This window comes from Syngnathoides biaculeatus, chromosome 22, assembly GCF_019802595.1.
Source record: "Syngnathoides biaculeatus isolate LvHL_M chromosome 22, ASM1980259v1, whole genome shotgun sequence".
NCBI lineage: Eukaryota > Metazoa > Chordata > Actinopteri > Syngnathiformes > Syngnathidae > Syngnathoides > Syngnathoides biaculeatus.
In genome coordinates this window covers 5708087-5734257 of record NC_084661.1, presented here as the reverse complement: position 1 = coordinate 5734257, position 26171 = coordinate 5708087, and the positions used below count along the sequence as shown (strand labels likewise).

General features: G+C 42.5%; 1 protein-coding gene across 2 annotated transcripts in view; it reads right to left on the bottom strand.

Annotated features, from left to right (window-relative positions):
• The window catches only part of ccn6 (cellular communication network factor 6), a 53822-nt gene extending 29305 nt beyond the window's left edge, over window positions 1-24517 (bottom strand). Inside the window, exons 1-2 of one of the 2 annotated variants that reach the window (XM_061810559.1) lie at window positions 24279-24517; window positions 12552-12834 (exon numbers count right to left, since the gene is read on the bottom strand). In XM_061810559.1, coding sequence (XP_061666543.1) covers window positions 12552-12834; window positions 24279-24500 — 505 coding nt within the window. In that variant the 5' untranslated portion in view covers window positions 24501-24517. The remainder of the gene's footprint in view (window positions 1-12551; window positions 12835-24278) is intronic. The other variant, XM_061810560.1, reaches the window with a different exon arrangement.
• Between the last annotated feature and the right edge of the window lie 1654 nt (window positions 24518-26171).

Below are 26171 nucleotides of genomic sequence, written 5' to 3'. Positions count from 1 at the left end.
TATGGAATTGGAATCTCTCTAGTATCTTATATTAAAACAAAGCATAATGACGGAATCAAATGCTTTCTTCGCGTCAAGCCCTAATAGGACAGCATCTAGTCTGTTCTTGTTTATGTGGTTAATTACATGTAATGTTCTCTTGACATTGTCTTGTAATTTTCTTTGTTTGATGAAACCTGTTTGATAGAATTGCATAATATGTGGGAGTATTATTTCAAGGCGTTTTGCTAAAATTGAAGTAAAAAGTTTATTGTCCATGTTCAACAAGTTGATTGGCCGATAATTAGAGCATTCTGTCGTATCTTTCCCTTATTTTGGTATTACTGTAATAATTGTTTTGCTCCAGGATGGAGGATTTTCTCCTTTTCTCAAGACCCAGTTAAATGTTCTAAGCAACAGTGGGGATAACAAATCTTTAAAGGTCTAATACCATTCTCCTGTAGACCCATCAGAACCTGAGGTCTTGTTGGGTTTTAATCTAGAGATTGCCTTTTGAAGTTCATCTATGGATATATCGGCCACGAGTATTTTATTCTGGTCTTCTGTGATTGTTGGGAGACAGAGTGGTAGAAGCAAAGATTCAGGTGAGGCGATGCAGTGAATTCGTGATAGGTGATCCGCGAAATAGAGAAGGATTACTGTATTCCACTTGGTTGAGGGATTCTGTTCTGACAATTACAGGGACGAGGACAAGCGTGTCCTGTGGCCTGTCCCGAGATACTGGATATATTACCGCTACTTCAGCACATGCACAAAGATGATCAACTTTTTAAAAACACTAAAAGTAAAAACCTAGCAAAATAGAAATACTGATAATTCCCAATGTATTGAGCATATGGATAGCAGCAAATTGGTGGTGTGCATTGTACATTGGTGGAAGAGTTTTCCTGATTTTTTTAGGTCAAATTTGGGGGTGTGCATTATCCACGAGAAATTACGGTCATTTCTAAACATTATATTTTCTGAACATGTATCCGATAAACAAGTAACACAGTCTTTTGGCATCATCAAACCCTCATCCAACTTCAGTGAGGGCCCATCTGACATTACGCAGGAAGTCAAACAAGTCCTTGGACATGACCGTAATGTCTGATGCAGTGTCAATGAGTCTGTCGTATTGGAACGTACGTTCAAGTGTGGTTGCCATGTTAAATTTCACTGATTTGTCATTAACAGGGATCTTACCGAGAAGGTGGTGCTTTTTTTTTAGTTTGACAGGTAGGTGGAGTCTGTCACTGATTCATGGGTCGTGGTTGGAAAACTTTGAGGTCTAGTTTTTGAACTAGGTTGTGATCTGCAAGTTTTGATTTTATTGCCTGGTGGTACTTGGCCGTCTCAGTGGTCTGTTATGTGTTTGTCCCTGGTCTGTTGGACGAGACATTTGCATTTCCCCTTGGAGAGTCAGGTGAATGCACCAAGGTGTCTGGGTAAGAACAGACGATCACAGTAGGCTGGCCAGGCTCAGGGGTGTCACCTCCAAGCAGAGGCTCCGGCTGTGGTGGGTCTTGCTTCACATTCACCAAACTGCGGATAATCTTGAAAATATAATTTGCAACAGTACCCAGTTCTTTGTTAGTGTCTCCTTGAAGGGTTGAGAAGGAGTCCATGTGCCTTTTGGGCCTGTTTTGTTTGAGCAAGCAGGACTACGCGGAATTTTTTTGCCAGCAAATTGTCAAAGTTTTAGCCCATGCCATTGTTTTAGTCGCTGAAGTCTGAAATATTGTGCTCCACTAGCTTTCCATTGGTTTAAATGAACCCTTTTGTTGTTAGGTCACACAACTGTGAGCTGGACAGTGTTTAAGGGCATGCTGCCACTCCCAAATGTTGTTTCACATGTGGGTGCATGTGTTCAACAAAAACAGTTTGAAATGTGTACCTTCTTCCATGCTTGGTTCATTCAGAAACCCAAAATCTACTTTGCAGAAATGACAGTAATAGGCTTGTGGCATTTCAACCTTCTCCAGTCTGACAGTGTGGTGTGAGCCGCTAGGAAGCTGGTTACGGCCTTTGGATTATTTTTGGGATAAAGAGCTAGCAGAGTGCCGGATATTTGGGAAACACAAAAGCTGGTTGTCGTCAAATCAAGCTACTTACTTCTCGACTAGACATTACCTTGATAAGGTAGAGTTCATTGGTAGCAAATATAAAGCGCTTAAGGTAAAAGTCAATGTCTTTAAGATATGCTTTAGTGTCCTTTGAATAATCAGATTTAGGTTCAAAGTTTGGAATGCTGGGTGCAATTCTGTCCAACCGTTTTAAACTCATACTTGAAAAGCTGCCAGAAAAAGAGACCAACCCAGGTGAGTCACAGAAGTGGACTGAAACCTTATTGCAAGCTCTCAAGACCGAGGGGCTAGGGCGTTTAAGACAAGTGGAAATAGTTCCAGTTCTAGTCAAGAATCGCCCTCCACATTGTGATCCAACCATTTTGATCAGATATTGTAATTCATCCATCCATCCAGCTGTGTATCCTCACAGAGGTCGCAGGAGTACTGGAGCCAATACCAGCTGTCATCAGGCAGGAGGCAGTGACATAATAACTGCATTTAGGTTTTTTAGGTTGTGACACGCTGTGAATTATTGACAGAAGTACCTTTTCAAGTCTCGCTGGGATAGCTTTCAAGCTAATCTTGATTTCTACATTATTCAGTGATAAGTTATGATAATTAGCTGGGAGAGTGGGGTCTTTACCTCACTTTAATAATAACTTAATTGAAGCTTTATTCATATGACTAATTTGACCTTTTTCGTTTTTCTCCTTGACTGTTCTAAATATGTGCCAATGTTCCAAAAATATATAATAAATTCAATAGGGATTCTGTCCGGGCCAGGAGCCCATCCTAATGACATATTTTGTAATGGGTTATACAATTCTGTAATGGTTCAAGGAACATCAACTTTTACATTTAATAAAAATTTCAATTACTTTTTGATTTGGGTTGTTCAAAGATGTGTATGAGACTCTATAGAAATTTGTAAGAAATTTAATTTAATTCTATTGGTGGCTGTGCACAGTTGCCATTGTATCTTGAATAACTGTAATTAATTACTTTTCTTTACTACACTGAGTTTGATTCACAAGGAATTTTTTCAATTTATTATTGTGCTCAAAGCTTTCTTACATGTAGAAAATCTGTTCTTTCAGAAAAGATAACATCAAATTGATGTTTTACCTTTTAAACTTGATTTATGTGTAATGGTATTTTTGTGTAGGTGTGTAAATGTATGTAATTGTATTTTTAAAGGTGTCTGGATTACTTACATATTCTTGTGTGTGATTTTCAAGTTTTCCTCAATTCCATTTTTTTTGTGTTTTTTTTCTTTTTTTTTTACTAGATTATGATTTCATTCGGCCCCTCAAAACACCTTTCCCACAACAGAGATGGGGAAGGCTTGGAAATTTGTTGAATTTCAGAAAGTCATCCGATTCCTTCTTCACAAAAGAATTAAAATCTGGGTCCTTCAATAGGGACGTGTTGGTGAGGGTAGTTCATTTCATATTCACAGTTTGTGTCACAGCAATGGTCTCCATAAACTGAGTGACAGTACTAATTTATGTATCTTTTCTTAATAGACATAGAGGTTGTCTGAACTTTTGCAAGAATTTGTCATTCAAAGAATCCACAAAAATGATCAGAAATACCTTTGTCCTTAATGTTATTTGATACAATTTCCACATCCTTGGGAATGAACAGGTGAAAGATGTGACCTTGTGTGTGTGTTGATTGGATATGTTGAGAGAGGTCAAATATATCTAGTATAGCCGAGAGTTCTTTAGAATTTTAGTCCATGTTAGTGTCAACATGAATGTTACTGTCCCTTACTATGACAAATGAGTTGTAGTCAGTACAAATAACTGACAACAGTTCTTAACAATTCTCTGTATCCATATTTCCTTCTGTATCTCAGATATCCCCTCCTGGAAGCCGTTATTTTATCATGTTGGAGGGTTTATGTTTCCATTGATCCAAGCAGCTAAGTTGTCTGGGGCTTGACGGCCCTGGTAGTGTCACCCATGACTGGGTCTGGGATGACTCACTTTTTCCAACAAAAACAATTGCTTGTCTATCCCCCACCCCCATTTGATACTCTCATTTTAGAGACTTCTATAATTTTATAATTAGTCAATCCCACCACACCTCAGTTGTATAGCCAGGTTCATGACCCTTGTCCTACATAATTCTTCTCCTGTCCTTCCTCTTTCTTATCTTGTCCTGTCATTCCCTCACAGGGTGTTGGGGTACAGTCCCATGCAACATCCGTATTTAATGTTTCTTTGTTGTAGAATATAATTTCTTTTTGTCATCTTGTTAACAATTAGCGCTCTGTCTTTGTTTCTCTCTACCCTCCAGTAGATTTTCTGAATGGACATAGAGGTTGTCTGAACTTTTGGAACAATCTATAATTAAAAGAATGCACAAAAAATGATCATAGATAGCCTTGTTCTTGACGTTAATTGATAGAGGGTTAGGGTTCGGCGTTTAGGCATGATAGCGGATTCAACAGTTCTCGGACCAAATCATTTGCTTTAACTGCCAACGCGGATGGTTTGCTTACACGTCTGCTTTGTAATGAGATGTCCTGTCGTAAAAACAATCATGTGGACAGATATTTCCAGCGAAGGCATGTTACAACTGCAGCAAAGTTGGGAGTGAAAAAGTCACTCGCCGGAAAGCCCAGCATGCACAAAGCCACAAATGGAGCAAACTTAAAAGCCTCGTATCACCCCAGAAACTTATTTGAAACATGGAATGGTCTTCCTGACGGTTGTTGGAACATGAAGAAATATGCATTTGGAATATTAGCAATCTTGGATCAACATAGGAGCAACAAGGTGATATTCCAAAATCATAATACTGGTACCACAATCGCCTCACAGACAAATGCTTGCAGTCATGTATCCAGATTAAAGTTAACATTTTCCATGCCCGAGTGTGAGAAGCTGTCCAGTGATGTCCAAAAACAGACGTGAGATTCCACAAGTAAGAATACAATTCTGTCATAGGTACATATTTCGCAAACAAAGTGTATGTTTATTAGGTGGCTTCTTTCTTTTTATCTGTATATTATTTGGAATGACATCAACTGATATTATTTTGTTGCTCAGTTCTGCGGATGGCTGCATCATAGCATGCGTGACAATAGAGACTGTTTTACCTTGCACCCAGCATTCGCCGAAATCTAAAGAATATAATGCACAGAAATCAGACTTATACTACAGTAGTACCTCTACTTACGAAATGTATCCATTCCGGAAGTCGCTTTATAACATGAAATTATCTTAAGTAGAAGCACATTTTACATGTAAATAACGGAATCTGTTTTGCTGGATAATCCCTCTTTGTAATGTTAATTTCTTTAGTCAGCTAATTTCTAGTGTGATTGTAGAGGGCCCTATCCCCACAAGCATATGTAACCTCTTTAAATGCAATAATCCCTCTCTACTTTGCGATTTACCTATTGCAGCTTCAGTGCATCGCATTTTATTTTTCAACCCCCCTTTCCACAAAAAAAAAAAAAAAAGACTGATCGGCATACAATACGTACTATATTATGGGAAGCCGCATTGATACAAGGTGACATCCACGGTGTGACATTGACCAATGAAGCAAAAAAAAAAAAAAAAAAGGCCACAACGGCTTTTTGGAGCTGATTGGCTGCACATCATCAAAGTCTTACCTAGAAACTCTTCCTTCCTCTTCTCCCTTGCCCTTCCTATCCACCATTTTCTATGCTATTGACTTTGTGCGTGATAACTTCTCAAGTTCAGAATGCTGCCAAAGCGCTGTGCTGATGTTAAAGCTTCTCCAGAAGCACCAAAGTAGAAGAGGAAGATGCAAAATGAGAGGATTGTTCGAAATCGGAACTGTGTTCATTTTGTGGAAAACGGATTGCAGAAAAACAGCCCAGTGATGATGAGGAAGAGGAAGATGATGACGTTTGGCGAAAAGTAAAACTTGCGTGCGACAACATGGTACAAGGTCTCGAGTTAAGCAATTGTGTTGACGGGGTTATGTCCTTGTCCAAGGTGTTAGATTCAATGTAATAAATTAGACATGAAGTTATCTCATATTTGCTCTCTTTTTTTGGTTTTATGGTCTTTTGCTATGCTTAATATGCTTGACAATATGATGCAACAAAGAAGCACATTACATTCACTCTTGTTTGCCACAGTTGCTTTGTTTCTTGACTCCATCCATCCATCCATTTTCTTTGCAACTTCTCCTCCCAAGGGTTGCGGGAGTGCTGGAGCCTATTCCAGCTGTCAACGGGCAGGAGGTGCGGTACACCTTGAACTGGTTGCCAGTCAATCGCAGGCCACATGGAGACAGACAAGTCGCACTCACAATCACACCAAGCGGCAATTTAAAGTGTCTAATTAATGTGTTTATCGACTCACGCTTGCTTTATTTGTCACATTTGTTTATGGTGGCTTTGTTCATCACATTTGCATTGTTTGTTATCTTTTGGACCGCCCTAAGGAAATAAAAAGAGGATGAGTGGAGATGTGGCCAGAATGTGCTGGAGAAGGTGAGAGAGACACGCCGTGTGTTCTCCTAGCGAGCAAAAGTTCCTTTTGTCGAAGGAGGGGACGTCACAATGCGAAGCGGCAGTGACATCACAGTGGTGGAACGGAAGCAACGTTACAGCTGTGCGTCGGTAAAATTCTGTGCTATACAGGACACACATCACATCAAACACATCACGCGTTTGCGTTGTAGGGTTAAGGATATGGTCACTTTCTGTACTCCAATAAAAATGTTGTTTTATTGTTATTGTTTAACACTTTACTGTTGCAACATTTGTCTCTAGTGTCCCAAGTATAAATGCTGTACTGTTGATTAAACATTCTGGTACCCACACAATGCCTTCAGCAGAAGTCTTGTAATGATGATTGGTAATGTAAACAGTAATTTAATACAGTGTTTTATAATTTGTATTTATATAATAAATTTATTAAACTGTATATATTTATGAGGTTTTATAGTTACAATTTTAACTAAATATGTCTTTTTGTCTCAAATATCCATCCATCCTTTTTCTATCCCTTCTCTGATATGGGTCACGGGGGACATAGCTTCAGCAGGGATACCCAGACATCCCTTTCCTCAGCCATTTCTTCCAGCTCTTCCAGGTGAGCCTGAGGTGTTCCCTGGCCAGCCGAGACACATAGTCTACCCAGCATGTCCTGTGTTGTCCCTGGGGTCTCTCTCCGGTGGGACATGCCTGGAACACCCCACCAGGGAGGCACCCAAGAGGCATCCGGATCAGATGCCCCAGCCAACTCATCTTGCCCCTCTCAATACAGAGGAGCAGCGGCTTGACACTAAGCCTCTCCCGGATGACCGAGCTTCTCACCCTATCTCTAAAGGAGAGCCCAGACACCCTGCAGAGGAAACTTGACTCTTTCAGTCACAATCGACAGCTCGTGCCCATAGGTGAGGGTAGGAACGTCCATCGAGGGGTAAATTGAGAGCTTTGCCTTTCGACTTAGCTCTCTCTTTACCACAACGGACCGATACAAATTCTCCATCACGGCAGACGCTGTGCCAATCCGTCTGTTGATCTCCTGCTCCATTCTTCCCTCACTCGTAAACAAGACCCTTAGATATTTGAACTCCTTCACTTGGGGCTGGACCTCATCCCCGACCGGCAGAGGGCGCACCACCCTTTTCTGACTGAGGACCATGGTCTCAGATTTGGAGGTGCTGATTCTCATTCCGGCCGTTTCCCACTCTGATGCGAACTGCTCCAGTGAGAGTTGGAAATCACGGCTTGATGAAGCCAACAGAACCATATCATCTGCAAAAGAAGAGATGCGATGCTGAGGCCAGGAAACCGGACACCCTCTACGCCCCGGCTGCACCGAAAGATTCTGTCCATAAAAATTATGAACAAAATCGGTGACAAAGGGCAGCCTTGCCGGAGTCCAATTCTCACCGGAAACAAGTCTGGCTTATTGGCGGCAATGCGGAACAAACTCTAACAGCGGTCGTGAAGGAATCAAACAGTCCATATCAGGGGGTTCGGTACTCAATACTCCCGAAGAACCCCCCCACAAGACTCCCCGAGGGACATGGTCGAATGCCTTCTCCAATTTAATATTTTATAAAACATGTAGACTGGTTGGGTGAACTCCTATGCACCCTCGAGGATCCTGGCGAGGGTGTAGAGCCAGTCCACGGCTCCACGTTCAGGACAAAAACCACATTGCTCCTCCTGAATCTGAGATTCGACTTCCCAATGGACCGTCCTCTCCACAGCCCTGAATAGACCTTACCAGTGAGGTTGAGGAGTGTGATCCCCCTATAGTTGAAACACCCCCTCCGGTCACCCTTCTTTAAAAGAGGGACCACCACCCCAGTCAGCCAATCCAGAGGCACTGTCCCAGATGTCCATGCAATGTTGCAGAGGCGTGTCAACCAGGACAGCCCCAAACATCCAGAGCCTTTAGGAACTCTGAGTTAATCTCATCCACCCCCAGGGCCCTGCCACCAAGGAACTTTTTAACCACATCAGTGACCTCAACCCCAGAGAAGAGAACCCAGACTCAGCTTCCTCATGAGAAGGTTTGTTGATGGAATTGAGGAGGTCTTCTCCCCACTGACTCACATCACGAGTTGAGGTCAGCAGTGCTCCAGCCCCACTATACACAATGTTGACGCCAGACTGCTTCCCTCTCCTGAGATGCCCGATGGTCAACCAGAATTTCCTCAAAGCCATTTGAGCCAAGCCTTTCTCCATGGTCTCACCGAACTCCTCCCACTCCCGTATTTTTGCTTCAGTGACCACCGAAGGTGCATTTCGCTTGGCCAGCCGGTACCTATGAGCTGCCTTGGGAGTCTCACAGGGCAAAACTGGACTATAATAGGACTCCTTCTTCAGATTGACAGAATCCCTCACTGTTGTTTTCCACCAACATGTTCGGGGGTGGCCGCCACGACAGGCACCTTACGGCCACAGCTCCGGTCGGCCCCCTCAGCAATGGAGGCGCGGAACATCGTTCACTCGGACTAAATTTCCCCCGCCTACCCTGTAATATGAGCAAAGTTCTTTCAAAGGTGGGAATTGATATTCCTTCTGAAATGGTAATCTGCCAGCCGTTCCCAGCAGACGCTCACAATAAGTTTGGGCCTGCCACATCGGACTGGCATCTTCCCTCACCATCAGAGTCAACTCACCACCAGGTGGTTATCAGTTGACAGCTCTGCTCCTGTCTTCACCCAAGTGTCCAAAACATGAGGTTGCAAGTCCGATGACACGACTACAAAGTCGATCATCGAATTGCGACCTACAGTGTCCTGGTGCCAGGTGCACGTGACTCAATCCATGACTCTTTGCAGAATTGTTTGAACTCAACCATAATGGAGGCTTTTCTTGCATGAACTGCCCATTTAAGATCACAACACACCATCTCTGTTGGATTTAAATCTGGATTTTGAGTTGGCCACTCCAAAACTGTAATTATTTTTTTTAATTATTATTTTTCAGCCATTCAAAGGTTGACTTGCTGCTGTGTTTCAGATTGTTGTCCTACTCCATGATCCAAGAGCGCTTGTGTTTGAGGAAATGAACTGATGGGCGGACGTTCTCGTTCAGAAAGTTCTGGTACACATCAGAATTAATTTTTCCATCAATCACAGGAGGTTTTCCTGGTCTTGAGGCAGAAAAGCAGTCCCACCACTATGCATCACTCTTCAGCATAGTGTTCTTTTTATCAAATGTTGTGCCATTTTTACGCCAGATGTAACAGGTGGCACACCTTCCAAAAAGTTAATTTTTTTGACACGTCAGTCCACAGAATGTTTCTCCACAAGCCTTGAGGATGGTACTGCATGCGTAAGTCTGGGCTCCGGCAAACCCGATCGTACAATAAATAAATCCTGCTGAATTTGGACCGAATTGTTGTGACTACTCGACTTGGGACGCTCCTGGTGATGACTTCAGCGGACTAAGAATCATTCTGTGAAATCTTAGAACCCAAATTGGAGCCGTATTTAATTCACATTTGAAGCAGCGTGGCCTAGCTTAGCCTAGCCCTGCTTGCTAACAACTAGACGTTGTTGGTTGTCTCACAACGCGACACATTTGTGATCAAACCATTCATGTTGAAGAGGCACCGAGCGTGAGTAACCGCATAATCTTATTAAACCAACACAACTTGTACAACGAGGATCGTGAGGACGACTCAACCTATAACTACTGGAGGGAGAGGCATTGGTTTGAATCTTTTTCATCCCCATATCCTTTAAATCTACATATCCTTTACATTTTATAAAGTCAAACCTTCTTATCCACATACCCTTTTAACGTTACTTTTAACATAGACTTGGTAATTTGTGAATCCTGTTACTTATGATCTGACTTTGTTGTTTTGACTGCTTCTTTTTTAACTTTATCATAGTTTAAGTTGTATCTGAATTGTGTACATTATGTGTTGACTTTGTCTATTTGATTGCTTGTTTGACTATCTGCAGCCTTTTGGAGAACACATTATTGTGCGACCTTTGTGGTTCTGTTGGAGATGGTTGGAGGGTTGGAGCTGTAGTTGGTCTGCCAATCTCATCCTTCTCATGAGAAAGAATATCAGAATATTCAAAGAATACACAAAAATGATCAGAAATAGCCTTGTCCTAGGTGTTACAGTGAAGAAAATAAGTATATGAACACCCTGCTATATTGCAAGTTCTCCCACTTAGGAAACCTAGTGAACAACCTGGTGACCTCTGTAATTGCAAACAATGGCTACTATACCAAATATTAACATTGGTTTTCTCAGGTGTTCAAATACTTATTTGCAGTTCTATCACACAAATAAATCCTTAAAAAAATCATACATTGTGATTTCTCAATTTTTCTTTTTAGGTTAGGCTCTCACAGTGGACATGCACCTACGATGAAAATTTCAGACCACTCCATGATTTCTAAGTGGGAGAACTTGCAATATAGCAGGGTGTTCAAATTCTGATTTTCTTCACAACTCAATTGATAGAGGATTGGGATTAGCCTTTGGCGTTTAGGCATGATAACAGCCGATTCAACAGTTCTTGGATCAAATCATTTGCTTTCATTGCCAACGCAGAAGGTTGCTTAGAGAGGATGATGCAGGAGAAAGGCGTACATAGAAAAAGATGACTAACGGGACAAGACGAAAGGAAAAGAAGAAGGTGTGAAATCAGGTCTCACAACTCCATTGCTTTTTCACCCATTGGGGCGAGCGAGGCTCGTTGGGTGCTGAATAATATAATACAGTGGGACCTTGATTTAATGGATTAATTGGGGTGCCAAGTTAAACCCGACTGTCGTTATTTTCATGCACTCTTTTATGTTGGCCATATGCACCCATATTAATTCACAGGAGAAACTTATTATTTTGTACTTTTTGTGGTCTAAAAGAACCACTTCGGTAAAATGTTATTGTATGTAGAAAAACATTTACATTTGATCAAAACTTATGTAATTATCTGTGCCCTGCATAACCTTTTTTCCAGAGATTGGGAAGCGCTTTGTGCCCTGCTTGCCCCACCGTCTTTCTTCCTCCCCAGCAATTACCACCCTCTCACCTGCGCACCTGTTCCCAATCAGAACTTATCACTGCCTGCGCGCCTGTGCCCACTCAGCATTCATCACTACCGGTATTTAAGCCTTGCCTTGACTCAGGCATCTGATGCCAGCGACACTTATTTGTGGCACACGGGTCAACTCTCCTTTATCAGTTATTATCCAACAACCCGCACCTAGACTCACCCTCCAGTTTTCCTCCTATGCCTCCCGGATTGCTATGCACTATAAACACAAAGTCAAGCTCTTCAACCTCCTCAGGTTCCCACTTCCTACACTTTATTTGTTCCAACCGACCGTGAGACAAGAGCTCTGAGACAGTATTAAATAAAGCATTTTCATCAACTCCCTGCACTTCAGTCTATTTTGGGGTCCAGTCCAATTTGATACATTTATCGTGACAACCACGTTAATGTGCTTGGTCATGCTCACAATCTCTGGTTGTTGCCATGTGATACCAGTTCACGTGATACCAGCCACGTAGATCGTTAACATTTTTTATATTTTACAGAGGGGGAGACATTACCTACTGATACACTACTACTACACTCCACTTCCACGACTATTACTGCTGATACACGAGTATGTCCTTACTCCATGTATTATGGGACTAAATGTCGTGTGCTCTTCATGTGATCTGATGTCACCTTGCTCGAGCAAGAGCTGAGGGGAGTTGAAACAAATAACAAATATGTGAACAAATGTACTGGTTTGAAGCTAAAAAGAAAATCCCTGTATTCTACTTATTCTCCACCATTTCTCAGACGAGCTGGGAAGACGTAACCGTCCACTGAACTGTCAAATCGGGTATCAATGAGGATTTGTCGATTAGCTTCTTTGGTGTCCATCATCATCATCATCATCATCATCTCCATACCCCCATCGATGGATGGTTATTGGGACGTGTGATAGATATATGACTATGAACATCAACAACTATTTCTTTTATCTCCACAATACACAACATTACTAATGCGAATGATACTCACAGGAACATACTCCAATTTCATATCTTGGATGGTCAGCTGAGAAGTCACAGTACATTCCCTTGTGAATATCACAGATGTCCCTTTCGTTGCAGGGATCTCCAATTTGCTGAGCACACCTCTTGCAGCAGCCACATCCATCCACCACAGAACTCACTCCTGGGGTACACGGAGGTATTAGCCCACACTTGCAGGGCCATTGACAGAACTGTCTCTTAGCCATATTGTGGTCACTTCCATGATGATGACTCAGATGCTGTCCATTGACCAGAACGCTCCAAAAACACTAAATAAAAAGACAAAGTAAATTATAGTTAATTTCAGGATGCCCTCATATCGATATACTGTAGAATTCCACAGTATATCAATATGTACCATAAAAAATGAATAAATAAATAAACCTGAACCTTTGTATAATATCATATTCTAGACGTGTTGTCAACAATGACAATAATGTATGACATGATGTACAGATTAGAGACAGTGGCTCTGAAGAAACAACAGGAAGCTGAACTGGAGGTAGCAGAAATGAAGATGCTGAGGTTCTCGCTCGGAGTTAACAGGTTGGATCGGATTAGAAATGAGCTCTTTAGAGGGACAGTCAAAGTTGGATGTTTTGGAGCCAAGGTTAGAGAGAGCAGACTTCGATGGTTTGGACATATTCAGAGGCAAGAGAGTGAGTATATTGGAAGAAGGGTGCTGAGGATGGAGTTGTCAAGCAAAAGAGCGAGAGGAAGACCAAAGAAAAGATTGATGGATGTTGTGAGGGAGAACATGAGGACAGTGGGTGTTAGAGTAGAAGATGCATGAGATAGGCTTAGATGGAAAAAGGTGACACGCTGTGGCAACCCCTAACGGGACAAGCCGAAAGAAAAAGAAGAAGATTCCACTTGTGTAAGCATGTGTTGAATACGATAACAACAATGTCATTTGTGAACCCTGCATCACTTTTCCAGAGAGTATATTTTCAATTTATCTATTGTCAGCAGGCGTTTGGGTTCTCATCCTTCTCATGATCGCGAAAGAGTACAAGGAAAATGGAAACAAAGAAAGTGGCAATTTTCAGCCCTGTCCAGTCTTGTACCTGAATGGGTTGTGTAATGTCAGAAAGGTCCTCTGATTTACATGTGTATTAAAAATAAATGGTTAAAGTCAGGGTATATTCAGTCACTCAAGAATGTGATTGAGAATAATGAGCACAAAAGGAACTACACCCACGAGCAGCTATTAAGGGGCCTAGTGCCCTCTGGCAGGATTAGGGTGAGGATTAGGGCTAACTCTAACCTGTTGTGGGCACATTGGGGTACTGGCGCATTGATCCAGTGAATAGAAATATAAACCACATGTTTCAGATTTATATTTGAGTGACAACATTTTTCAAATTATTTGAATAATTTTCATTGCAATTCAGAATTATTTGCAGCACAACACAACAGCATGGTGAACAACATGTCGCCACAGCAACTGCATTAGACAGTATGGAACGCTTTTAATTTTTTATCTTCAGTAGATTTAGATGGAGGCGGCACGGTAGCACAGCTGTAAGACGTTGGTTTCTCAGTTCTGAGCTTCAGGGTTCAATCGCGGCCCTCCCTGTGGAGGATTTGCATGTTCTGCCTGTGGCTGTGTGGGTTTTTTCGTGTTACTGTTTTCCAAGATTAATCGGACACTCTAAATTGCCCCTCGGTGTGATGGTGAGTGCAACTGTTGTCAGTCTCCATGTGCCCTGCGATTGGCTGACAACCTGCTCAAGGTGTACCCTGCCTCCTGCCTGTTGACAGCTGGGATTGAGTCTAGCACTCCCGTAACACTTGTGATGATAAGCGTCTAAGAAAATGGTTGGATGAATGGATGGATCTTTAGATGATCTTTAGACACATCAGAAAGGCCTGGATTGATCAAACCAACTGTAAGCCAGTCGCCGCAACACGATCAATGTATTGGCCACACCTGAATCATGCGATCGACCAAAACTGCCTCACGATCAATTAGTTGATAGCAATCGATGCATTAACAACCCCGGCTCTACAGTGTCACAGCGTTGCAGTAATTACTGATCCTAAGAGAATAAATAAATCCCACGTCTTTGTAAGAGCCCAAATATAATTAGTTTTTTCAAATATTTTCAACTAATCTTTCATTTAGAATAATTAGTGGGTCGTTGCGGTGAAATAATTTCAGCAAAGTTTTAAATATGTATGTAGGATAGATCATTCACAAATTGTTTATTATATGTATGCTGTGGATGATGGACATGTTGCATTCTATGGTTGTGAAAATGGGCATTTGAGGTTTACTTCAGAGTTGATATGTTGTGATGATGTAATAAACCGGAAGAAGAAAGCAGGTGAGACGGGCAGTGGAAATATTGACTGTTGGGTGAAATAGTTTTTCGACCATCATTTTCTTTCTGTTTGTTCATAGACCTGGATTTCTTGTGGTTTAAATACATAATTTTACAAGGGGAAAGACCATTCGATGCAGAAACAATTTTATTTTTTTGTTGTTGTTGTTTGAATTCAAGTAAATTGTTTTCTTTGAACAAATCACCCACTTCAGCAGATTACTTACTTTCCTTTTTTTTTTGGCAAAAGAAGACAAAGAAGAATGCCTAAAGCCTAGCCAATTCAGGAAACTACAATAGTCAAAAAAGTAGCTCCTTTTGGATAGATATGTAGACTTTGGGACTGAAAGCCACGTAGTTTGAGCTGGAGAAAAACCTGTGCACAGACATCCTAAGGATTTTGAACTGTAAGTTGTCTGCTTTGATATGAGCCGCAAATAAACGGCTGTTATTGGAATTGCAGTAGTCTGTTGTGGAAGAAGCTACAATAGCGTTTGCAACTGTGCTTTCCGCTTTACCCAGTATGAAAAAAAGGGCATTCATAATGGATGAACACAACATTGGAAAACATAAAGTGAAAAGGACTGACAAGGAAGGCTGTGGAAGAGCACAAAGCTAGACAGATGCATACACGGAAGCATAAACTATCCCATATACTGTAACTGCAATGACAAGACAAATTGCGCATCTTATGAAAGATGATTCAAATGTCAACACTGGAAAGGATAAAATGTGTGTTCATTTCAACTGTATGCAGCAGGAGTTTGTGGAGCTTAATTCTGGACTTCAGCAATTTTTGGATGAGGAGGAATTTTTGAATGACCAGCAAAACTGGTGTGGTCCTAAAACATAAATCAACAAATTATTTTTTCTGGAAATGTAAAAAAATGGATGAAAGTTGTCTTGACACATGAGCAAGTTGAAGCGTGTATAGATTAGACACAATGATCTTCTTCTTCTTCTTCTTCTTTTCCTTTCGGCTTGTCCCATTAGGGGTCGCCACAGCGTGTCATCTTTTGCCATCTTAGCCTATCTCCTGCATCTTCCTCTCTAACCCCAACTGCCCTCATGTCTTCCCTCACCACATCCATAAACCTTCTCTTTGGTCTTCCTCTCGCTCTTTTGCCTGGGAGCTCCATCCTCAGCATCCTTCTACCAATATACTCACTCTCTCGCCTCTGAACATGTCCAAACCATCGAAGTCTGCTCTCTCGAATCTTGTCTCCAAAACATCCAGCTTTGGCTGTCCCTCTAATGAGCTCATTTCTAATCCTATCCAACCTGGTCACTCCGAGCGAGAACCTCAACATCTTCATTTCTGCCACCTCCAGTTCAGCTTCCTGTTGTTTCTTCAGTGCCACTGTCTCTAATCCGTACATCATGGCCGGCCTCACCACTGTTTTGTAAACTTTGCCCTTCATCCTAGCAGACACTCTTCTGTCACATAACACACCAGACACCTTTCGCCAGCTGTTCCAACCTGCTTGGACCCGTTTTTTCACTTCCTGACCACACTCTCCATTGCTCTGTATTGTTGACCCCAAGTATTTGAAGTCGTCGACCCTCGCTATCTCTTCTCCGTAGCCTCACTCTTCCCCATCTACTTTTCTCATTCACGCACATATATTCTGTTTTACTTCGGCTAATCTTCATTCCTCTCCTTTCCAGTGCATGTCTCCATCTTTCCAATTGTTCCTCTGCATGCTCCCTGCTTTCACTGCATATGACAATATCATCTGCGAACATCATGGTCCAAGGGGATTCCAGTCTAACCTCATCTGTCAGCCTATCCATTACCACTGCAAACAGGAAGGGGCTCAGAGCTGATCCCTGATGCAGTCCCACCTCCACCTTAAATTCCTCTGTCACACCTAAGGCACACCTCACCATTGTTCTGCTGCCATCATACATGTCCTGTACTATTTAACATACTTCTCTGCCCACCAGACTTACACATGCAGTACCACAGTTCCTCTCTTGGTACTCTGTCATAGGCTTTCTCTAGATCCACAAAGACACAATGTAGCTCCTTCTGACCTTCTCTGTACTTTTCCACGAGCATCCTCAAGGCAAATAATGCATCTGTGGTACTCTTTCTAGGCATGAAACCATACTGTTGCTCGCAGAGATACTTACTTCTGTCCTGAGTCTAGCCTCCACTACTCTTTCCCATAACTTCATTGTGTGGCTCATCAACTTTATTCCTCTAGTTCCCACAGCTCTGAACATCCCTTTTGTTCTTAAAAATGGGAACTAGAACACTTTTCCTCCATTCTTCAGGCATCTTTTCGCCCGCTAGTATTCTGTTGAATAAGTTGGTCAAAAACTCCACAGCCATCTCTCCAAATTGTTCCATACCTCTACCGGTATGTCATCAGGACCAACTGCCTTTCCAGTTTTCATCCTTTGTAGTGCCTTTCTGACTTCCCCCTTAGTAATCATTTCCACTTCCTGGTCCTTCACTCTTGCCTCTTTAACTCTTCCTTCTCTCTCATTTTCTTCATTCATCAACTTCTCAAAAGTATTCTTTCCATCTATTTAGTACACTACCGGCACCAGTCAACACATTTCCATCTCTATCCTTAATCACCCTGACTGCTGCACATCCTTCCCATCTCTATCCTCTGTCTGGCCAACCTGTAGAGATCCTTTTTTTCTCCTTCTTTCGTGCCCAACCTGGTGTACATGTCTTCAATGCCTCTGTTTAGCCTTTGCCACCTATACCTTTGCCCTACGTCGCCGCATCTCGATGTACTCCTTTCGCCTCTCCTCAGTTCCTCTCAGTATCCCACTTCTTCTTCGCTAATCTCTTTCCTTGTATGACTCCCTGTATTTTGGGGTTCCAACACCAAGTCTCCTTCTCCCCTTTCCTACCAGATGACACACCAAGTACTCTCCTGCCTGTCTCTCTGATCACCTTGGCTGTCGTCGTCCAGTCTTCCAGGAGCTTCGGTTGTCCATCGAGAGCCTGTCTCACCTCTTTCGGAAGGCCGCACAACATTCTTCCTTTTTCAGCTTCCACCACATAGTTCTCTGCTCTACCTTTGTCTTCTTAATCTTCCTACCCACCACCAGAATCATCCTACATACTACCATCCTATGCTGTCGAGCTACTCTCCCCTACCACTATTTACAGTCAGTAACCTCCTTCAGATTACATCGTCGCACAAAATATAATCTACCTGCGTGGTTCTACCTCCGCTCTGTAGGTCACACTATGTTCATCCCTCTCCCTTCTGGAAATAAGTGTTCACTACAGCCATCTCCATCCTTTTTGCAAAGTCCACCACCATCTGCCCTTCAAAGTTCCTTTCCTGGATGCCGTACTTACCATCACTTCTTCATCGCCCCTGTTTCCTTTACCAATATGTCCATTACAATCTGCACCAATCACAACTCTCTCGCTGTCTGGGATGCTCAGAACTACTTCATCTAGTTCCTTCCAGAATTTGTCTTTCAACTCTAGGTCACATCCTACCTGTGGTGCATAGACGCTAAAACACATTATACATAACACTCTCAATTTCAAATTTTAGTCTCATCACTCGATCTGATACTCTTTTCACCTCCAAGACATCTTAGCCAGCTCTTCTTTAAAATAACCCCTACTCCATTTCTCTTCCCATCTACTCCGTGGTAGAATAATTTAAACCCTGCTCCCAAACTTCTAGCCTTACTACCTTTCCACCTGCTCTCTTGGATGCAAAGAATACAACCTTTCTCCTAATCATATGTCAACCAACTCCTGTGCTTTTCCTGTCATAGTCCCAACATTCAAAGTCCCTACACTCAGTTGTAGGCTCTGTGCATTCCTCTTTTTATTCTGACGCTGGATCCGGTTTCCTCCTCTCTTTGTCTTCGACCCACAGTAGCTGAATTTCCACCGACGCCCTGCAGGTTAGCAGTGCCGGGGGCGGGCGTTGTTAACCCGGGCCACGACCGATCCGGTATGGGATTCTTTAGATGAACGCTCATATTTGTTGGCACAGTTTTTACGCCGGATGCCCTTCCGACACAACCCTCTGCATTTATCGGGCTTGGGGACGGCCTACAGATTGCACTGGTTTGTGCCCCCATAGGGCTGCATTAGACACAATGATAATAGGTCCAATTTATCCAAGTCTACAATACGAACAAGTGAGAAAGGATCATGTTGTGGAAGTGTGTTGTCTGCATCTTTTTCTATCAGAATAAAGGCAGAAATGGAACATGCATCATTAAAAACAAAGGCTGCAACTTGCAACTGCAAAGAGAAATTCGCTTTTGAAAAGGAAGAAATTACTTTAAAGGCTCGATAAGAAATACATGCAATGCAGACTGCTCTACCAGTGTCAGAGGCGAGAATGCAAGTTTTACAAAGTTATGAACACTCACAAGCAGTAATGAACATATTTGACAAAGAAGAGCAGTCAGATGAACAAATTGTTGAGGCAGAAAATGCTGGCTCACAGCCAAACCAATATAGCTCAAATTCATCCAACCAGAAAAACAGCCAGTATTGATTTAAGGCAGGGGTGTCCAAACTTTTTGCAAAGAGGGCCAGATTTGGTAAGGTGAAAATGTGTGGGGGCCGACTATTTAGCCTGACATTCTTTGAACCATTAACATTAAATACAAATTAACTTTTTGGGATTTTTTTTAATTTAATTACAAATGGCATACTTTTACTTTTAATTTTTTTTTTACATTTAGGTTTTTACCGAAATCACAAACCACAAAAAATTAAGAAAACTATAAAGGATATCTAAGTTAATGTGAAACATTACATATTATTCACTATTTTATGCTCACTGTAGGAAAAGTGCTGAAAACAAAACAATGATCACTGCATATTCAAACTGTGATTTTGACCATCACAAAAAAATTAATTAACTGAGATTTGAGAATTTATTCAACTCAGAGGACTTAACAAAGGTCTTGCCTGCACAAATGTGAAGGGTGATACTGGGATCTTGACTGCAGTATGTAGTCCATGTCTGGCTCAAGAGCAGTGGTTTTGATGCGCAAGACGTCACGCAGGTGAGAGTCACTCAGTCTCGTCCTCATGCGGCTCTTGTTAATGTTCATAACGGAGAATGTCTTCTCGCACATGTATGTGGAGCCAAACAAGCTCAGCATTTTCTTAGCAAATGTCCGAATTGCTTGGAACCTGCCTTCATCCAGCTGGCGGTAGAAGTTGACAAGAGGGAGCTGATGGTGCCGACTGCGATGCTCGGCGTCACACTGCAGCTCAATGAGCTCCAGTTGCAGGTGGTCTGGAGCGTCATCAGGGTCCACGGAGAAAGGAGAGGAAAAAAGCGTGATCTCCTTTTCAATAGCTGCAAAGTCCCGAAAGCGCTGCTGAAACTCCTCAACCAGAGATGAGATGTCTGCTGCATACTTTGTCATTTGCGCACTGATATTGATCTGTGGGAAACTGGTCACAATTTCCTGCAGCGACGGGAAATGTGCGGTATTGGGCTGCGCCTGTGACAGGTGTCTTTGGAAAAGTAGCAGCTTGGTCCGAAAGGCTTTGATGTGTGAATACAGTTGGCTTACCACTGCATTTTGCCCTTGAAGGCTTGTGTTCAGCGCATTCAGATGTCGCGTTATGTCAACTAAAAATCCCAAATCAGCCAGCCAAACAGGATCATTTAATTGTGGCATGGGTTGTCCCTTTTTAGTCAAGAATTGTCCAATTTCCTCCCTGAGAGAGAAGAAGCGCTGCAGCGCAGACCCCCAACTGAGCCACCTTACGTCGGTGTGATACAAAACATCTCCGTATTCAGCCTGGATGTCGAGAAGAAACTGTTGAAACTGGCGGTGGCATAGCGCTTTGGAGCGAATATAATTAATAGTCTTTATCACCGGTTTCATAACATTATCATATTTCATATATTTGGCACAGAGAACTTCTTGATGAATAATACAGTGGAGTTTAATAGCGCTGCCTCCTTCTTCGCTGACTTTGTTACAGACAAGGCTTGATAATCCACTCCGCTCGCCAGCCATGGCAGGTGCGCCGTCCGTAATAATCCCGGTGACTTTATTCCACTGTAGTTTCATGTCATCTACGGTGGAACAAACAGAAACAAATAAATCCGTTCCTCTTGTTTGGCCCTTCAGACTCTGGAGGTCCAGAAGCTCTTCACTCACGTTCATGTCATTGTCCACTCCTCTTAAAAAGATCAGTAACTGAGCGGTGTCGGACGCATCCGTGCTTTCATCGCACGCTAACGAGAAAAAGTCAAACTCAGTTCCTTTTGCCTCTAACTGTCTCTTAATATCTAATGAAACGTCTTCAATTCTCCGTAACACAGTATTACGAGCCAGGCAAATATTGGCAAACTCTTGCTTCTTCGCGGGACAAATTTTCTCAACCATTTTCATTACACAGTCTTTAATAAATTCACCCTCAGTGAAAGGTTTGCAGTGCTTTGCAATCAGCGTTGCCACTTTGTAGCTTGCCTTTGTGGCATTTTCATTTGACTCACGGACTCTTGTGAAAAAGCTTTGCTGTGCCGTTAAAACAGCTTCCAGTTGCTTCACTTTTTCCACCGCGTTTGTTCCCAGTTAGCTTGTCGTAGCTAGCATGTTTCGTCTGGTAGTGCCTCTTGATGTTGAATTCCTTGAAAACAGCCACAGTCTCTTGGCAAATTAGGCAGACACAGTTGTTTCGTATTTCAGTGAAAAAATACTCAAATTTCCACTTGTCCTGGAAGCGGCGGCCCTCGCGGTCAACTTTCCTTTTTTTGTTTACAGACGCCATGTTAGAAATGGGCTGGGCTGAAACGATCACGCAACGTCAAGGGTCACGGCGGCCAGAGTGCGGCCACAGGGCTACTGCCATCTTCTGGTGAAATGAAAAATATGAAAAATAGCTTTTTGTACACATGTATTTTATACTGTGGTCAACAGTGCTGGCGGGCCGCATATTATTGATTTCATGATAGAGGCCGCGGGCCGGTAAAAATTTGTCCACGGGCCGCAATTGGCCCGGGGGCCGGACTTTGGACATGTCTGCCCTAACACCTGCATCGCCAGGGCTGGACCGGCAGGATCATGACACATAACACGCGTGGCCAGACCAGCTGACCCACGACACGCTTTGTTGTGAATTCCCACACCGCCGGAAAAAAAATAGAAATAACAACGCACGTGGCCCGACCAGCCAACCCACCCACGACGCGCAATTCTAACGCCCCCCTCCTTCCCCCGAAAAAACCCGTAAATAACATAACGCGCGCGGCGCCAGCAGCTGACACACCCACGACGTGCTTTGTTATTTTGTATAGCACAGCCTCTGTAAGCAGACGTGTCCCAGTCAAGACTGTTTTTTTATTCCTATTGAGGACTATTAACCCCCATAATGGCTCCAAAGAAGGCAAGTGAAACTGCATCTTCAGGAGGAGCAGAAGACGTTGGAGAAGGAGATGTTGTCTGATGAGGCTGAAGGCAAGAAGGATGTCCCAAGTGCTGATATCAAAGCTATCTGTGTTAAATGGAATGAAATCCATAATTTCGTAGAACTTCATCACCCCAATAAAGCCCAATGTAGCAGAGCACTGTAAAATCTTAATGATGTGATGACCCACTTCAGAAAAGTGCCTTAAAGATGGGAGAAACAAGTGACACTAGATTTGTTCTTTGTGAAAAGGGGGCGAGTCAGTTGACATTGCGTTTTTCTTGTGAACTTTAATAATGCTCTGTCCCCTTAGCATTTCTGCATTTTTGTTTCGTTTCAAAGATTTCGTTAACTTGAGTTACGAGTTAATGCTTTTGTGTTACTTTTTATAAAAATAAAAAAATAATGTTTCCTTTATCTTCCCCTCATTATTGCTTGTTTATAGTCATTCTGCACTTTTGTTAATAAAAACAAGTTTACACGGCTGGGGGCTGAGTCGCTACAGATACGGCAATCCACTCCCAGCCTAGTTTACTCTAATACTAAAGCATACATTTTTGTCGCTTATCCTCATGAGGGTCACGGGAGTGCTGGGGCATATCCCAGCTTTCAACGGGCAGGAAGTAGGGTACACCCTAAACTGGTTGCCAGCCAATCGTAGGGCACATTGAGACAAACAGCCACACTCACAATCACACCTAGGGGCAATTTAGAGTGTCCAATTAATGTTGTATGTTGTTTGGGATGTGGGAGGAAACCGGATTGCCCGAAGGAAACCCACGCAGGCACGGTGAACATGGAAACTCCACATAGGCGGGTCCTGTATTGAACCCGGGACTGGCAACCATTTCAGGTTGTACCCTGCCTCCTGCCCGTTGACAGATGGGATAGGCTCCAGCACTCCCTGCGACCCTCGTGAGCATTAGCGGTGAAGAAAATGGATGTATGGATGGAAATAAAACAATGGCTGAAAAAATAATTGATACAAAACATGCACTTTAAATGCAATTTACATCCTCCCAGCATGGTTTCCGGAACTAAAGAGGTCTTTAGTGCCGCAAAAGACAATGGGAGCACCACAAAGCATGCAGAGAGCATGCTGTTTTTATGTTATACTGTGTGCGTGTGAGCATCTTGTGTAATGACTTGGCTACACTGTCAATGTGTGGGGGAATGGAAGCTTCTTCCACTTGCAAATGTAAAATTGCAATTGTTCCAACTGCCTTATGAGCGTCATCATATGGTAGCTAACATTCTCTCTAAAAACAAGCCAGCATGCATGCTAAGAATGTAGCCAGTGTTTCTTTAGACTAGTCACAGAGCAACATACAGTATACAGATTTTGGAACTTGTTCTGCACATGAGGAAAGCCCATAATCATGAACCATGGTGGTTTCAGGATCATGCTTCTGGGGCTGTTTTTATTCACCTCGAGTTGTGGCCTGAGATAAGCTGGTGGTAATTAAGAATGGTTCAGAATGCTTGTTAATGACGAAAACTTCTGCTTGAAATTTTTTTTTGTTAAGAAAAGCTGAGAACAATTTATTTGGGGTTAGTCAAAGCCTGAACTGGTGGTCTGTGCTGAATCTCATTTAGCAGAAGTTTGAATGAGATTGATAAATATACCACTCTCCAGTTCAACGAGTGTGTGCAAACCTGCACAACCACATTACACTATTTCTTACTTTCCCTCTTGAAAAGAAACTAAATGATTTTGGAATGAGACCAACATATGGGGGTGGGGGAGTGAGAGAAAACTCACTGCTTCTAACACTGTGTTGAGGGCTATTTGATTACGAGGAAAAAAAACATTTAAGCATTAAACTGCATTCAGCTGAACACACAAGAGAATTGAATTAGTCATACTTATTTATTTACTTTAAGTTATTTATGTTTAGCACACACAAAGTTTTGTGACTGATAAAATAGTAACCAGAAAACAATCTTTATTGTTATTTAAGTCTTCTTTTTTTGTTATAACAAAAGTCAAAGCACATCTTACCTGTTGAGTAAGGATGAGCAGTAGGACATGGTAATGAGGAGACAGCATGTCTTTTGGGAGTACCAGGAATGAGGGAAAGGAGAAGCACGATGAAGCATTTGTGAGACTTGTGTGAGGAATGGGATCCAAAACTTTGAGGTGGAAAGAAGGGGACAAAGCGTCTCTCTGTCTGCTCTTAAAGCATGTTTCTCTGCCTTCTCTGAGCAGAGGGGCACTATTCATGTTTGAAAATGGTGGAATGCTAAATGTCCTGCCTACTTGTTTACTTTACAAACCTTACATTAGTCGGTACCATGGTTGCATCATTAGTGGAGGCAACCGAGCCTCTGTGCCCTGAGGGTTGGGTGTGCACGGTCCATCCACAACACTCCACACCTTGTCTCCACTCAACCGGGTGCCATGCTTTGTGTGTTCTCTCTCTAATTTGGTTATTTTACCTTTGATTTTGGTTGTCCATTTGCATGCTTAATTTCATAAATTTATTAATTTCTCAGTACTTTTTTCCCTTCATTTTGTTTGTTTACCTTTGATTGTGGTGGTTTACTGTAATTTTTGTAATCCATCCTCTTCCCCTTTCCAATTGTTTTCCACCTGTCTTCCAGATATGGTCTGATTTGATTTCTTTTCAATATGCCCTTTTTTGTGCAATTTTCCTGAATTAGTGTTTTTTTTAAATTCCTTAGTTTGGCAAATGTACCTTTTGTTTGATTTTGGCCATTTCTTTGTAACCCTTATATTTGTTGATATTCCACCATAGGGTTAGTTGAAGGCAAAAGGGATGTCGAAGGCATCCCATGCATGGTCACAAATAACATACTTCCTTTCTCCTCTGTTTTAAAAAGATACTTTCACCTTTCATTTAAATCTATTAATACTGACACTCCTTGAAGTCTTGACACTCTTTGTGCAATGGTCATTGCATTGGACTATCTCTCACACACACACACACACACACACACACACACACACACTCACACACTCACACGCACGCACGCATCCACCCATCCACACCCACACCCAAACACACACACACGCACGCACACACACACACACGCACACACACACACACACACACACACACACCTCCTGCCCGTTGACAGATGGGATAGGCTCCAGCACTCCCTGCGACTCTCATGAGCAGACATGTCCAAAGTCCGGCCCCCGGGCCAATTGCGGCCCGTGGACAAATTTTTACCGGCCCGCGGCCTCTATCATGAAATCAATAATATGCGGCCCGCCAGCACTGTTGACCACAGTATAAAATACATGTGTACAAAAAGCTATTTTTCATATTTTTCATTTCACCAGAAGATGGCAGTAGCCCTGTGGCCGCACTCTGGCCGCCGTGACCCTTGACCTTGCGTGATCGTTTCAGCCCAGCCCATTTCTAACATGGCGTCTGTAAACAAAAAAAGGAAAGTTGACCGCGAGGGCCGCCGCTTCCAGGACAAGTGGAAATTTGAGTATTTTTTCACTGAAATACGAAACAACTGTGTCTGCCTAATTTGCCAAGAGACTGTGGCTGTTTTCAAGGAATTCAACATCAAGAGGCACTACCAGACGAAACATGCTAGCTACGACAAGCTAACTGGGAACAAACGCGGTGGAAAAAGTGAAGCAACTGGAAGCTGTTTTAACGGCACAGCAAAGCTTTTTCACAAGAGTCCGTGAGTCAAATGAAAATGCCACAAAGGCAAGCTACGAAGTGGCAACGCTGATTGCAAAGCACTGCAAACCTTTCACTGAGGGTGAATTTATTAAAGACTGTGTAATGAAAATGGTTGAGAAAATTTGTCCCGCGAAGAAGCAAGAGTTTGCCAATATTTGCCTGGCTCGTAATACTGTGTTACGGAGAATTGAAGACGTTTCATTAGATATTAAGAGACAGTTAGA